This window comes from Grus americana, chromosome 4 (assembly GCF_028858705.1).
Source record: "Grus americana isolate bGruAme1 chromosome 4, bGruAme1.mat, whole genome shotgun sequence".
In the NCBI taxonomy this organism is placed as follows: Eukaryota; Metazoa; Chordata; class Aves; order Gruiformes; family Gruidae; genus Grus; species Grus americana.
The window spans coordinates 76,843,408-76,857,386 of NC_072855.1; the positions used below are offsets into that span (position 1 = coordinate 76,843,408).

The following is a 13,979-nucleotide window of genomic DNA, read 5'->3' on the forward strand; positions in this document are numbered from 1 at the left end:
CTTGAAGTTCTTACAAATTCTCTGAAACTAAATAACTTTTTCCTTAAAATTACTTGAGCTCCTTCTACTGTGCTTCTGTTGGAAGGCTGTTCTGGAACTGTAACCCTTCTTTCATTAGATGCTTTCATCTGTTGCAATTGGGCTGTATTTATTCTGGCCAGATGATATTCATTTGTTCTTCTGGTAGCAGTGTTGAACAGATCTGCTGCACTTCTTGTGTGAAGCAGATCTGTCCTCTCTGTGAAATTACGATTGCTCTCAGGGGCACTTGCTCTTTCCCTAGAGCAATTGTATTTTCACTAGAAGATAGTTTAGCTAAACTGACTCAGTTCTTTTGGTCTTTTAAAATATAACTATGCCTGCTAATATGCATATGTTTTTCATCTCATTAGTTCTCAGTTTATGGAATATGTTACTACTTGTTTCAAAGTACATTAACTTTTTTACTTTTGGCTTCATCCAACTTTGATCCGGTTATCCAGAGTACCCAAAGTATAGAGTCCTATCTGATCCTACTTTGATGTCTGCGGCATGGAAGTGATGTTGCAATGCCATAACAGTTTGCAATGCTATATCCTAAGGTTGTTGGCTTTCCTGTGGTTGTTTCTTTATTCAACATATAGTTGAAGTACAAGCCAAATTTCTGACTTATTTCATAACTTTGCTGCAGCACCATCTCAATTGTTATTTAAACATAGACTAATAAGCTCTAATCTATTTCCCCTGTTAAGAAAGTCTCTTTTTTATGAAAGACATTAGGTGAAAGAGTGCTTTACTTCATTCTGTTTCTCATGTCTATAAGGCAATTGTCTTCAAAATTTCCTCCCAAGCCTGGCACACTCTTGAAGTTAGATTAAGAGCTTTCTAGGTGCATGGACAACTTATCCTTTTCAGAGCTTTGGGAACCAAGGTAGTTGCTTTTGCAGTCATATAGTTCCATTTTTGATGTTGAAAAATTCAGAAAACCTCTGTGCTACTTGACATGCAATTTCAGGTTTCGGTTCTCAGTACTTCTGAATGAATGTTATTTAACACCACATTAAGTTAAGCTCAGCTTAACTCAGTGAGCTGTGAGTTCCTTCTCATTGGTATGTCTTCTTTGCTGTTAGCCATCCTGCCACTGTGCTCTACATTATCCTCCTTGTTGGAAATACTGTCTTTAGTCTTGCTTTCCTGTGTAATGCTCTCCTTCTTGTACTCGTTTTTATAGCAGGGGAAAAAAAGTTATACAATTTATAGTTTAATCTCTTTTGCAACATACAGCTCAGTGTTACTGTCTCTCTTACCCTGCACTTTCATCTACAGGCTACCAAAAATGGTACCTTTTGCTGGGATGAAATCCTTTCTCCAGTCCTTAAAGGCATTTTAATTTTTCTTCTTGAAATGATTCATCTAGCTGTCCCTCAAGCATTTTCCTATACAATTTTTTTCAGCTTCCTTGGGGAGTGGTTTGGTTGGTTGGTTTTTTCTTTGTACTTTGACTTTTAATGAAGTAGGAATAGCCAAATAATCTCCAAAAATTGCATACAGGACCCATTATAGAAGGTGCCTAGAAGTTCTTTGTCATTTCTCAAATTTGCTAATCTGAAATTATAAATCTTAGTTACATATTTAAAATAGCTTTACTTTTAATTTCAAGTGTCTCATGATAATTTTATTCACAGTTGTTTTTTTAAAACCAGCAGAACAGTAATATCTTCATTTCTACTATAAATGACTCTAAAACAACCCCACCTTTTGTCAGTTTGGAGTGATGGGAATTTTGAAAGAAAAATCTTCCAGTTTTATATCTTTGACTATTAGCTTTAGTAGCATTTAGTCTCCATTTTAGACTTGGGAATGCAATTCTCCTATAATGACATAATTCTTAATAATTTGCTGTTGATCTAATAGCAACATTACAAAATTTTACTCCCCCCCCTCCATACCTAGGGCTTCTCAGAATGTCTCTTACAATCTTTCCTCAAAGATTTTGATCTGGGTTTAGTATGACCCTAAACCAATTCAGCTTTATTCATGCTGCAGTTTCTTATTTTATTTAAAATAAAACAGAGTCTCACAGTATTGCTTCCAAATGCAGTTTAAAAAAATCCTCACCGTATTTTTCTCTACTGTTAACCTTTTGAAGATTGAATTTTCTGGATTTTCTATTTTTTTTCTCCATAATTCTGAGATGTAACATTAGCGGGAATTGAGCTTTCTAAAATGAATGAAGTTAGCTGAGCTGCTATCTTGTGAGAGACATTGAAAAGTACTGAATGGTGAATATTTGTACTAGAGTAAATAAGAAATATATGCGTGTAGTGTGTGGTTATTGATAGAGAGGGGTAAGAGCAATTTAAAAATTAGCCCGGCCCAAGGGAGAGCTCTGTAATACTGCTAAATAAAATCTGCAAAAAAAATGGCAGAATTTAACTGAAAAATAAAGTAAAAGCATTATCAGTGTAGTGTGTGTATTCATAACTCCCTCTAGTGTCAAACTATAGAGACTACATAACTTTCCCTCAACCAGAGGGTTTACTTCCGTTCCAGTTGAAGAAATTTGTACATTTAGTGCAAAAATGTTTTGCTCAGACTTCACTGTAGTCACATTTTTAGGCCATCTTTGTACACTGCTTTTATTTTCTTGGGGTTTTTGTTTGCTTGTTTTTGGCCTCAGCTGAGTTTAGACACTTGTCTTTCTTTTCCCAAATTCTGACTTGCACAGGGACATGGTATGTTTGAATGAGATTTGCAGCTGTGATTTCCATAGGTAAATGTTGGTTATAGTTATAAGTAAAAACACAGTCCCGTAAATGACACTGTCTCAAATTCATGGATGTAGTGTGGGCACTTTAAAAATTTGAACCTAGTCATGCATATATGTTATTCATGGGGTTTATACCCAGTGTATATAATGGAAGCAACTGCAAGGGAAGAGAAAACCCTCTCAAGTCTGTGACTCTCTCTAATCTGTTTATTTAGAGAGGAAATGTTCTAATAATTTTTTTTTTTTTGGATGTAGTGAATCTCTGTTTAGTAATTTTGCTGTTTGACATTGCAGGCCCTTCTGGATGTGTTGAAAAAACAGCGTTCACCTGTTCTTGGGACTCCTTCAGAGAACGGTGACAGGAACAGCCTTGAGGACATGAGAACCCAACTTGATGTTCTCAGACAGCAGGTGAGAACAGTTGGAAGTAAGCCTTTCATACAGCATAATTTTGCTTTCTCTCCCAAGAACTGTGCCTGGTAGGCTTGCTATGTACAGCTTTTGAAAGGAAGAACCACTTTAGCCATAACCCATTCAAATGGTGTTTCCTAAGTTGCTGTCATCACAGCAGTGTCCAAGAAGTAAAACCAAGCCCTTGCAAAGGACTGGAGCAAGGATTCGTGTAGGACTTGAAGCAGCAGAACGGCTCTCCTGACTCTTGGAAATGTCCTGCCAACTCTCTGCTAGGGTCTGAGTTTCATCCAGAGGGAATGCTAAACTTCATGAGTTACTGATTGTGTCTTCTGCTCCTTTTTTCTTAGAAGATGATAGTTTAGTCGTTTATCTAAGAATCCTAGTCTTGGAAAACTAGAGTGTTGGCATTGCAATTTTTCAAAGTGTGAGACAAAACATTTGCATCTGTAACCTGCATACCAATCACTATAGAGAAGTGTATTTATTTTTTAATCTTTGTTCTGGGCAATTCAAGTGCTTTGTGCATTCTTTTTCTTTCCATATGAAAGAATCTGTTTAAAACATGATACTTTTCAGATAATTTTATATTTTAGGTCTGTCATCCTGGACAGTGTTAGGGTTAACATTATTGACACACAAATGGATGTGATCAGAATGGGACTTTTATTCAATGGGAATAAAATACTTGTTTCTGTCACGTTTGACAGCAGAGCCAGATTTTGCTCTCTAATGTAATGCTTGCCACATGCTGGAGAATAAAATCCTGCACTTGATTGTACAGTAATGAGTTATTTCATTTTACACAATAAAATAGAGTAAACCAATTTTTTTCAGAATTCTCATGGGGTATCCATTTTATGAATGTCTTTTTCTAGTTGTATAAATCAGTACAGTGAGTACAGACTTCCTTCTGCACGAAATGGAGCAGAAGGCTCTAACTGTATGGAGGAGGGACACATGGGACAAACAGTGACGTGACAGTCTCTCACCAGAACTTAGCTGTCATCAGCTCATCCCTGGCCACGATAGAAGAGATGAAGGCATTCATTCCTTGGGAGGTGTCCCCCTCTTTCTCGGGGCAACAGAATGTATGGCAAAACTGACAGAGTGGTTCCCTTGCAGCTTCAGCAGATTGTACAGCTGGGGAGTGGAAGTGGGACAGCAGAGAGGGAATTGAGAGAGAAGAAATGAGGAAATATTGAGGAGAGAAGTGTGTCAATGGGCAGGGATACAAGAGACCTAGGTTTTCGCAAGCAACAGCTTTGGAGGGTCAGGGGCGCACACGCCTCCTCCAAGCACGGGCTGTGGAGCTGAATCTCCATGCGACCACACAGAAAGCCTTTGTTCCTTTCACACAGTGTTACTCAGGAGGGGGGTTATATCTAGTGGGGCACCATCGGGTCTGAAAAAAACCTTGCAAAAATTTGCTGCAACAGACAAGTCGTGAAAATAATTTATAGAGCCCTGTGTTCACTTTTCTTCTTCCCCTGAGGCATTAACATTTCTTTAGTCCTCCTGTGAAGTCATAGTGCTGCTGCCAGGAAAAGGAAGACTGGATCTGTACAATGGGCAGGGCATGAGCCACAGCAAGCAAGTTCCTTGGAAATAGACTGTCAGCGGGCTTTAGTGACCAACGAAGAGGACATGAAAGGACTTCAGAAAGTTCTGGTGGTGGCTCCCACCCCAGTGTGCTGTTGCTATTATTTGTCAGTAGAAGTGCCACCAGCTGCTTACCAGGTGGATGCTTCCCCATTAGCTGAAGAATTAAGCTAGTCAGCTTAACACCAATTAATTTATAGATTTGTGTTTTGCTTCTGAATCCGTGCACTTGGCTGCCTGTGCTTGGGGTGGTCGGGTATTTTTTTTTTAGTGGGATGAAGTGCTATGATTCCTGGCAACTTAAAAAGAGCTAAGCCATTGCATCCTTCAGTATTTGAAAGGCAGCTTATCTTCTAGGAACAGGGTCAAACCTCTGTATGTCCATTTTGAATTGTGTACATAACATACACTTTTGCTTCTACGCTGAGACAGGAGGGTTCTTTGGCCTGCGGTTTAAGAGGATGAATTAGAAGTCCTATGTTGCAGACAAAAGGTACAAGGGCCAATTATTTTTTCCAGATACAGTTTCTAACACCTGGGGCACAATAACCTACAGTGTTTTTTCCACAGTGCTCCAGCCAACGTCTAAATTCCTTGACAGTCCTGACTAGTCCAAGTCTTCTGGTCATTAATATGTGACCACCGGTCTAAATACTATCACTTATTCTGCATGGATTAGTCCTTTGGGCCACACCTTGGGTAGACAGCTAGCACAGTGGGTAAGGTAAAGCTGCAGACAACTACGAAAAGGCATAAAGCAAAACAGTATTCAGTAGGCTATAAAAGGGCAGGACATCATTTGACAATAGTGGCTCATGTTAGGCTGGATAAGGTGATAATGTTCTGTCAGATTGTGTGCTAGAAGTCAGCTTTTTGTGCTGTGTCAGCACCTCCCATCTCCACCAGGATGCTAACTGCTTGCTTCTGAGATACAGAGAGGAGTTAAAAGTGCTCTAATTGAAGAGAAAACTGGAAAAAATGTTGGTAAAATGTTTGTCCTACTACTGTTTATCCCTTAAAAAGATCAATGCCTTTAGTATTCACTATCTTATTTATAATATTTCATACTGATATCTGCCACTCAGCTTTTTAAATTACAAGGGTCTATGAATACTGAAGCTGCGGACTGTTTTGATTGACGGGTGCTATTGGAGAGTAGCCATTGCTTGTCACTTTAGTCATAAAAAAGACGAGGGAAACTTTTTGTTGCAGGATTGTAAAGGGGAAGGATCCTTTTGGAATGCACCCTGCTGCTTGGCCAGTGTTTAAAAAGCAACCAAATGACAAAGTGGATGAAACTTTCCATTGTGACTGCCGAAATTCACGTACTTAATACTAACGATTGCAGGTACAAATATATGAAGAAGACTTCAGAAAGGAGAGATCTGACAGAGAAAGACTTAATGAGCAGAAAGAAGCATTGCAGAAAATTAATGAGAGATTACAATCTCAACTGAATAAACTAAACTCTCAGGTATGAGTCAAAAGAAAGTTACTATTGCCAGCACATGTGTGTATTATTTTTATTTTCTCACTTTCCACACAACCCAAGGTTTTCTGGCTTCCATTAATTGACATTGGATTTTTATGAGGTCACCACCTGGGATGAAATCATTCTGAAGTAATGCAGTAAGATGATGAGAAATGATTAGAGATGACTTCCAAATTAAGTAGATGAAGGGAGTATTTATTGCAAAAACTCTTCAAATATATCTTAAAATGAAGGCGGGGGAAACAAAAAACAAATCCAGAAGACTGTTGATTGTTTCACTGGCACTTCATGTAAGAGTTGTAACATCAAACCAACTTTTGAAATAAAAGCTTCTGTAATGAATCCTGACCTCTGCAGTGGAATTACAGAGTAATGTTAATATCACTGAGGAAAAAAAAAATTGTCTCCATCCAAATTAACTGAGCAGCCACTGCAATAATTTTTTGTTGCAACATCCTTTTTATCTCTTGACAGTAGTGTCAGTATTCTGTTCACAGACATTCAGGAAGCCATAGTAAAATCATGGCATGCAAAACTCTGAGCTTTCTCAATCCCCTTTAAAAATGATGAAATTTTGAGGTTTCCTGTCTTGACAAAATTGTGCAATGTTTTAAAAGAATGACTGATTACCAGAATGTTCTGTGATGATTTATTGTCCTCCTCACCATTGTTGTGAAACAGAAACTTCAGTATTGGCTTATTCGCAACCAAGCCACGTGTTGATACCAGAAGAGTCTTGCAATAGTATCAGAGGCAAGGTGCTGTCAAGTGCCCCTCGTTCCTGTCAGCTTCATCGGGAGTGGAGAGCAGGTCGGGCATCCTGGCCGATGCTGGGTGCTGCTGCAGTACAGCCCCAGACTTGTCAGTGCTTTTATGGGTACTTGGAAGCATTTCATGCAAGTGTAAAATTAGCAATGCCAGAGGGAAAGCCATGATTTGCCACTCAGGGCATCCCAGACATATAGAAATACCTTGGACAAATCTGTTTGCATTGCATGCAATAACTTTCAGGTATTTCCCACACACACCAGCCCACTCATGGGTGGTTCAATGAGGTACAGAATTTTTTTTGTAGGAGATAGGAAGAAGGTGTCTTTGAGTAGTCTATCTATTTTGGATTCTCTAGAGACTATAAAAGACTAAATTTCTTGCACAACCGTAACCGGTCAATGGATGCTGTGAGAACCTCTCACTGCAGTGACAGTGAAGAGGGGGACTGTAAATGGGGTTAAAATGCCTTTCCCACTCCTCCCCAGCCGCTGTGGACCAGGAGAAATGCCAACAGCACTGCACATGTACAACACACGCAAAGGGCTGTACAAATACTGTGTAAGGTGTATGTACTTGACTGTCCCTGCATTGCACCGACAGTTTACACTAGAGATCATCTTGTTCACCTTTTCCTGCCTTGAGATTTGATTAAACAGAGCTTGTGAAGGATTTTAAATGTGAGAGGAACCATATAGAATATTTATTAGTTTTTTCTTAAGTCAAATTATTTAGTTGTGACTCACAGAATCATAGAGTGTTAATCATCTTTTACCACTCCTTGCTCTGTCCTTAGGCAAATTCCCATTGACTCTGCTGGGACACAGAGAGCCTAAGAAAAGGCAAACCCTAATCTCGAGGCCATTGACTTTGGTTCTTTACCAAAATTATTTATTTTTCTTGTTATGCAGGTGCCTGTTCATGTAGTTCTGCTTCAAACAATTGAAAGCTACTGTGTGTAATGAAATGGTTTCTTGAATATAGAAAACACACAGAAATCTGCTTGCCATATCTTGAAACTGGTATTTTCTTGCATAAAAAGGGTCAAGACTCTGGTGTGGCAGAAATTAGCTTTCTTAAATAATTTTTTAAATCATGAACAGTTTGAAGGGGCTGAATGAGCAGCATTGTGACCCATGCTGAGAGAGGAGGGTTTCTTCCCTGTTGCTTTTTACTGATGAATTTGTACGTGAATATTCTGTTGGCACTGCTAATGCATTTCTTCTTGCTTTTCTTATTTTTTGACAGACAAAAGACCTCCCAGTGCAGCCTGAGAAGCCCAGCTACCCACCTCCCCTCTTCCTCTCACCATGTGTTAATTATGGGAATTGTGGGTTGGTTCTTCACTATCAAGATCCTCGAGTACATCCAGCATCTCGCAGGGCACACGAGCAGCAACAGCATTCAGTAAGGTTCCCACCATCTCCCATTTCACAAGGGCACTGACTTTCTCACAGCATGGTGACCACAGGAGAATAATGTGGTGCTATCACAGTGCTATCCTCACCAGTAACTAAATCTGTTGTTTCCTAGTTTATTGTTGGTTCCAGATCAAGATTTTTTTACTGGTTTTAGAATTAGCCCTAGGTCTGGAACAGCCTTGGTAATCTCTGTATGGTCTCTCTTCCCTTACTATCTGCCCCAAAATGCTGATTTTTCTCTGGATACTTGTGTTCTTTTCTTCCTTGCTGTTCCAGAGTCTTTGGTACCAAATTGCACAGAGTGCTGCCATGTGTAAATCAAAGCATAACCAACAGAAATCTGTGCACAGAGGAAAAATTGCAGCAATTTAAATATACGGCTGATGAGTTATACTTTAAGCATATATTCTTATATATTTTAAATTTACTTTGGCAAATACTATTTATCTATAATACTACTAAGAAGAAAAAGGAGATTATTATACATTTGTTTTCAATGATACTGGTGGTCATTCCTTAATTAAAAAAATAAGGTTGTTTGATTGGACTCTTGCTGATTTGTTAGATTAATTTACTTCAACACACACTCAGGGCCCTTTCTAGCTATGTAGTTACCCAAATTCATAAATGTGGATCTGCTCTCTGGAGCCCAGTTCTGGGCCTTCAACATAAATGATAGTGACAAAAATGAGAATATAGCTGTGGTCAGCATTATTCTGGTCTCTTTCCTCTATTCAGTCTAAGAAAGCTTGTTGACTAATATGTCTTTCTTACAGTGGGTGTTTCTTTCTCTGTCTCTATCTCTATCTTTGGAAAATTACTTTCTTCCTTCTTCACTTATGGCTTCTGTATTCATAGGTAATATAACTGTCCTACCTTCAGGCAATACCGCTGTAGCCAGACTGCACAATCCCAGGTTCCCTGTATGCCTTCTGAGGCAGGCAGACAAGCTACCGGTAGGATTCACAATGCTGCTATTAAACTGCAAGTGCAAAATCCCAGATGCTGTCGCTTGTACCCAGTAGTACCTTCTCTCTGGTACACTGCTGTGAAATGAGATTACGTGAGGAATAAGGTTCTACTGAGGGTGAGACGCTCTGGCTGTGAATGCTTTAGGAATGCAATTTTCCCAAGCAAGCCTATGTATTGCAAAAAACCAAAATTAAATTAAAAAAATCAGCAGAAGTGGAATTTATATCTGAGCGTGGCTAACACAATGGGAAATTTGCCTTTTTTCCTGATGCACGACAGGGTCCTATTCTTCCTCAGCATGAAGAAGAATAGCTTTGGACTAGAACAGGTTATGTGAGGGGGAGTTATCTATTTCAAGGAAAGTACTGCTTCAAAGAAGGATAGTTTTGAAGTGCTTTGGGTTATCTAAGTGGGCTGTGCTTGTTCAAATCTAGTGAGAATGTATTTAAACGTGGTGAATGTAATTTTAAATACACAATATCTGTTTCTGGCTATAAAGCTGTCACGTATGGAAAGATGCTCATTATTTAGGAAATTATAGCCAAATTTTTGCAAAATGTATATAAGGCTTTCAGACTGTAGAAATCCAGTGGAAAAGCTGTGGTCAAACAAGTCATTCTATGCTTCAGGAGTGTGCTTATCTGCCTATTTATCAGAGTTGGAAGTATTGCGGAATGTTTTTCACTGCAATTTGGACATTGTCCCAGATTATTTTGGCTCTTCTCCCTGAACTTTCATCATCTGGGTTTCTAATTCTGCAAGGGATCACTGGGTTTACAACTTTGCCATTCCTGCCGGAGTGCCAGGGTCAGTTTGACTGGTTGCTTTGTAACTCCTAGTTTCATTCTGAGTTTTCTTTGAAATTCTTTGTCTGTGTGAGTGCAGCGTTGCTGCTCTGAGCTTTTGATACCTCCCTAAGCAATTTGTTTAGCAATGAAGAAAGGTGTTAGAATTTAATGAGTGTCCTGAGTTAACGTACGTAATCCTCTGTGTTTAGTCTGTGCTTTTGCTTTTTCATTCTTCTTACATCTTGCACCTTTTTATTCCTTTTTACATTGTTAGTAGAAACATTTTGTTTAGTCTGACATGAAATACACCTCGTTTCTGAAATTCATTCAAGTTTGCATAGTGTAAGTTAGCATGAAAGAGTAGATCAGAGAATGGAAAATCCAACAGAAACTCAAAAAAGTAATGCAAATAAGTGTATTTTGAACCATTGGTGGAAAAAGTACCTGTGCTTAAAGCAAAGGAGAGTCTTGCTTTGTATCAAAGCCTATTTTGTTTGTGCACAAGCACAGAATTAGTTGATAATTCCTGTGGATGGTATAATTTAAGTGAAAATAGGATAGCTCTTTTTTTCCTGACAGTGTGAGAGTGATTACTACTATGTAACTATGGATGGCGGCATATGTAAAAGTTAAATCTGTTTTCTGTATCTACAGCTTCATCCTGCCGTATTAATTTAAGCAAAACCTCTTTAGAAGTCTATGAAATTCCTTCTCTACAAGTTGAAATCTGTAAGAGTTTCCCTGGGACTACTCAGGATTTTGTCGGAGTAATTTCTGCAAAACAAGAATTATTTTCCCAGTTTAACTAATTTGAAACAGTAATTACCTGGAATTTGACAAGCTTGCATGTACTACTTAAACCAGATAGACAGCTTAATACAGCTTCAACTGAAATGTCTGGTCCCAAAATTGTTTTCTGTAGTGATAATTTGCTACTCATTTACCACGGTGTGTGGTACGAGCTATAGTGCAGTATTTCTTTCTTCCAGGATTTCCCTGGACAAAACTATGTTTGCATGGACATAACCTTCCCAATACTTCCTCTTATAAGAAAGATGGGAATTTTTCCCTTCCCACAGTATTTTCAAGAAGTTATTTGATAACAGCTAATGTTATAGTAACACTAATGCTAGCCTGTGGGGAAGGGAGGAGGGGAGAGAACTTTATTAAATGGGTTATTCCTGCCTGTCACTCTGAAGCATGTTACAGATGTTACATGTATTCGAACTAGAACAGCTTCATCTGTCAGGTCCATGTGTACCAGGTTTCTCCAGGGTTCTTTAGTACAGAGAATGTGATGCCAGTATCTTCTGGTGCACTTTATTCCTTAGGCCTTTTAAAATCTGATTTGTTTCTGTTAATGTTTTGACTTGTGGGATCTAGAAAAGCTTACACCAATATTTCTAATGAATGCAGCTTCTAAACCACATGCCATAAAAAAGAAGCAAGCTGAAAGACTCATTCAGTGGAAATATAAAGCTAAATATAAGATTTTTTTTGTAAACTACTTTTGTATGACTAATAAAAATCTTCACAGCACAATTACATTTTTATCATGTCACTATTCTTTTGTTTGAAGTGTCTATGAAGTCCATATTGCTGTAATAATGTTTTATTGTTCTGTGCAGCCAGACTATCAGTGGTATGTTCCTGACCAGTTTCCGCCAGATGTGCAGCACAAGGCAAATGGTAAGAAAACAGCTGTACAGAGCATATTTTAAATGTACTTTTTTTTAAATGGGGGCCTTTGAGGGATGTAGAGTAAACTTTCCTATTTATCTGTTGAGTGCTTACATGACAGCTTTGCCTCAGAGAGCTGAGGTTGGTGTATGTGCAACACAGGTGAGGTTTCTAATGTAATACCATCTATGTTACGGCTTTCAGCTTTGTTGCAATTCATAAAATGTATCTATTACACATTATAGAATCACACGTTTGCCTCATTAAACACCTCGTAATAGTCCTAAAGAAAAGACATCCTCAAAGTTGTCCTTAGAGCTTCTGTTGCTCCAGCTAAGACTGAATTTAATGATATGCCAAACCCAGGGGCCAAGATGGGGCAGATTTTAGAAGCCCTTGGTAACAGAGTAAAGGCTTTAGGATATTGTTTCACCTTAAAGGCAAAATGCCCATTGCTATTCTTGATCTGCTTTGATAATTCAAGGTGCCAGGTCTGAAAATAAAACCATGTAAATGGACAAAGTTAATTAGTTGCCACAGTGTCGCTGTAAACTGTTTTGGAAACCAGGAGGAGTATTTAATATTTGTACCTGGATTTGAAATCATGCTAAGTTCCTGGGTGTTTTGAAGTACTTGTTTCAGACCACTTGAAAGATGGATGCCAGAGAGCACAAGAAAGAAGGGACGTTGTTCTGGGTGGGAATCCGCCCCTCTGGATCTTCTGCTTCAGAAACTCCCCTAAACTACCCCTTTTGTCTCAACAGTGCTTGAGAATTATGCCACCTAAAGTTCTGTGTTTTGCTCTGTTCTCATGTCTTGTGGCCCTTCTGCAGAGGTACCATCTGAGATGAATGATGCAGCATCCTGTGCTGCAGGGGACCAGCAAAGTTTGCTGGTGTGCAACTGCAGGAGTGTTTCACGTGTCTGCCATTTCACGGTGCAAGTGGGTACCATATGGGGTGGCAGGGACTCATCACCAAAAAGCTGTTTTGTGACATTGGGAAGATGGCTACAGAGGAACTATTTCGTTATTTATTGTCGTCCACATTTGCACAGAGGAGAGGGTAGGGTGGGAACGTAGCTCACCGAAATGGAGGACGAGCTTCCCATAATTACGTGGTTACTCTTTGGTGGGTTCTGATGTGGTCATAGGGAAAGTAGTGTTGTGACTGCAAGAGAGAACAGGAGATTAATTTTGTAGTTCCTCCCACTTAAACTCAAAGTGATTTACTGCACCAGAGGATACAGGGAGGATGTTTGTAACAGTGAATGAAACAAGTCTGGCCACCAACCAGAGCTGTGGTCCAGGGCAGTACTCTTAGGGGATCTGAAGAAAGAGAGTTCCTCTTTTACCCTGCATGATTATATGACTTGGCTCCCTGAAAAAACTTTTTTAAAATCTGTGCTCTGTCTTTCTATTACTCTTCCTTGTCCAGAACATCCAAATACCTCCCCCGCGATGGGACAGTAAGACACTTCGAGACTTTTCCCTTCTCTTTTTTCTTCAGTCCCTGTAAAGAGGAATTCTCAATGAGTCCCATCATAGCATTGTTTAGGATGTCTGTTTTAACATCTTCAGGGCTCTTATTCTTTTCATCTTTGCTGATAAAACAAAGATTATTTTATTAGCCATTGATCACAGAGAAGTCCAACTTCTACTATCAATTAAAAGGCGCTGGATTTATGTATTATATATAGTCATCTATATTAAATCTGAACGTGTTTTGAGAAAGGTTTCAAAGATAGAAACTCCAAGAATACGTGATGAAAGTATTCTTGATGTTCCAGTTTGTCTTCTATTTTGTACGAGTGCTAATTACAATGGTTACAGCATTCCCGAGTCTCATTTCTCATCTTACATTTCCTCATTTGGTGATCAACTGACCAATAAATCTTATCTCTTCTGAGACAGGGCTTCATTATAGAAAAACAAAACAGCAGTGCAGCAACTTTTAGGCACGAGACGATTTCCTTTAGGAATGGTATTTCAGTAGATGGATGTTTCTAGGGAAAACCCTTAAGTTTTCCTTAACTGAACAAATTTTCCTTTGACACTGAGTATTTTTTCTTAAGGAATAATTACAAGATACAGATCA

The 13,979-nt window shown here is 38.9% G+C and overlaps 1 protein-coding gene across 6 annotated transcripts in view; it reads left to right on the forward strand.

Moving 5' to 3' along the window:
• TNIP3 (TNFAIP3 interacting protein 3) overlaps positions 1 to 13,979 on the forward strand; it is an 82,822-nt gene that overhangs the window by 47,603 nt on the left and 21,240 nt on the right. For 5 of the 6 annotated variants that reach the window (XM_054823817.1, XM_054823816.1, XM_054823818.1 and 2 more), the window contains 4 exons: positions 3,044 to 3,160; positions 6,111 to 6,236; positions 8,271 to 8,429; positions 11,832 to 11,892. In XM_054823817.1, the coding sequence (XP_054679792.1) occupies positions 3,044 to 3,160; positions 6,111 to 6,236; positions 8,271 to 8,429; positions 11,832 to 11,892 (463 nt within the window). The remainder of the gene's footprint in view (positions 1 to 3,043; positions 3,161 to 6,110; positions 6,237 to 8,270; positions 8,430 to 11,831; positions 11,893 to 13,979) is intronic. The other variant, XM_054823820.1, reaches the window with a different exon arrangement.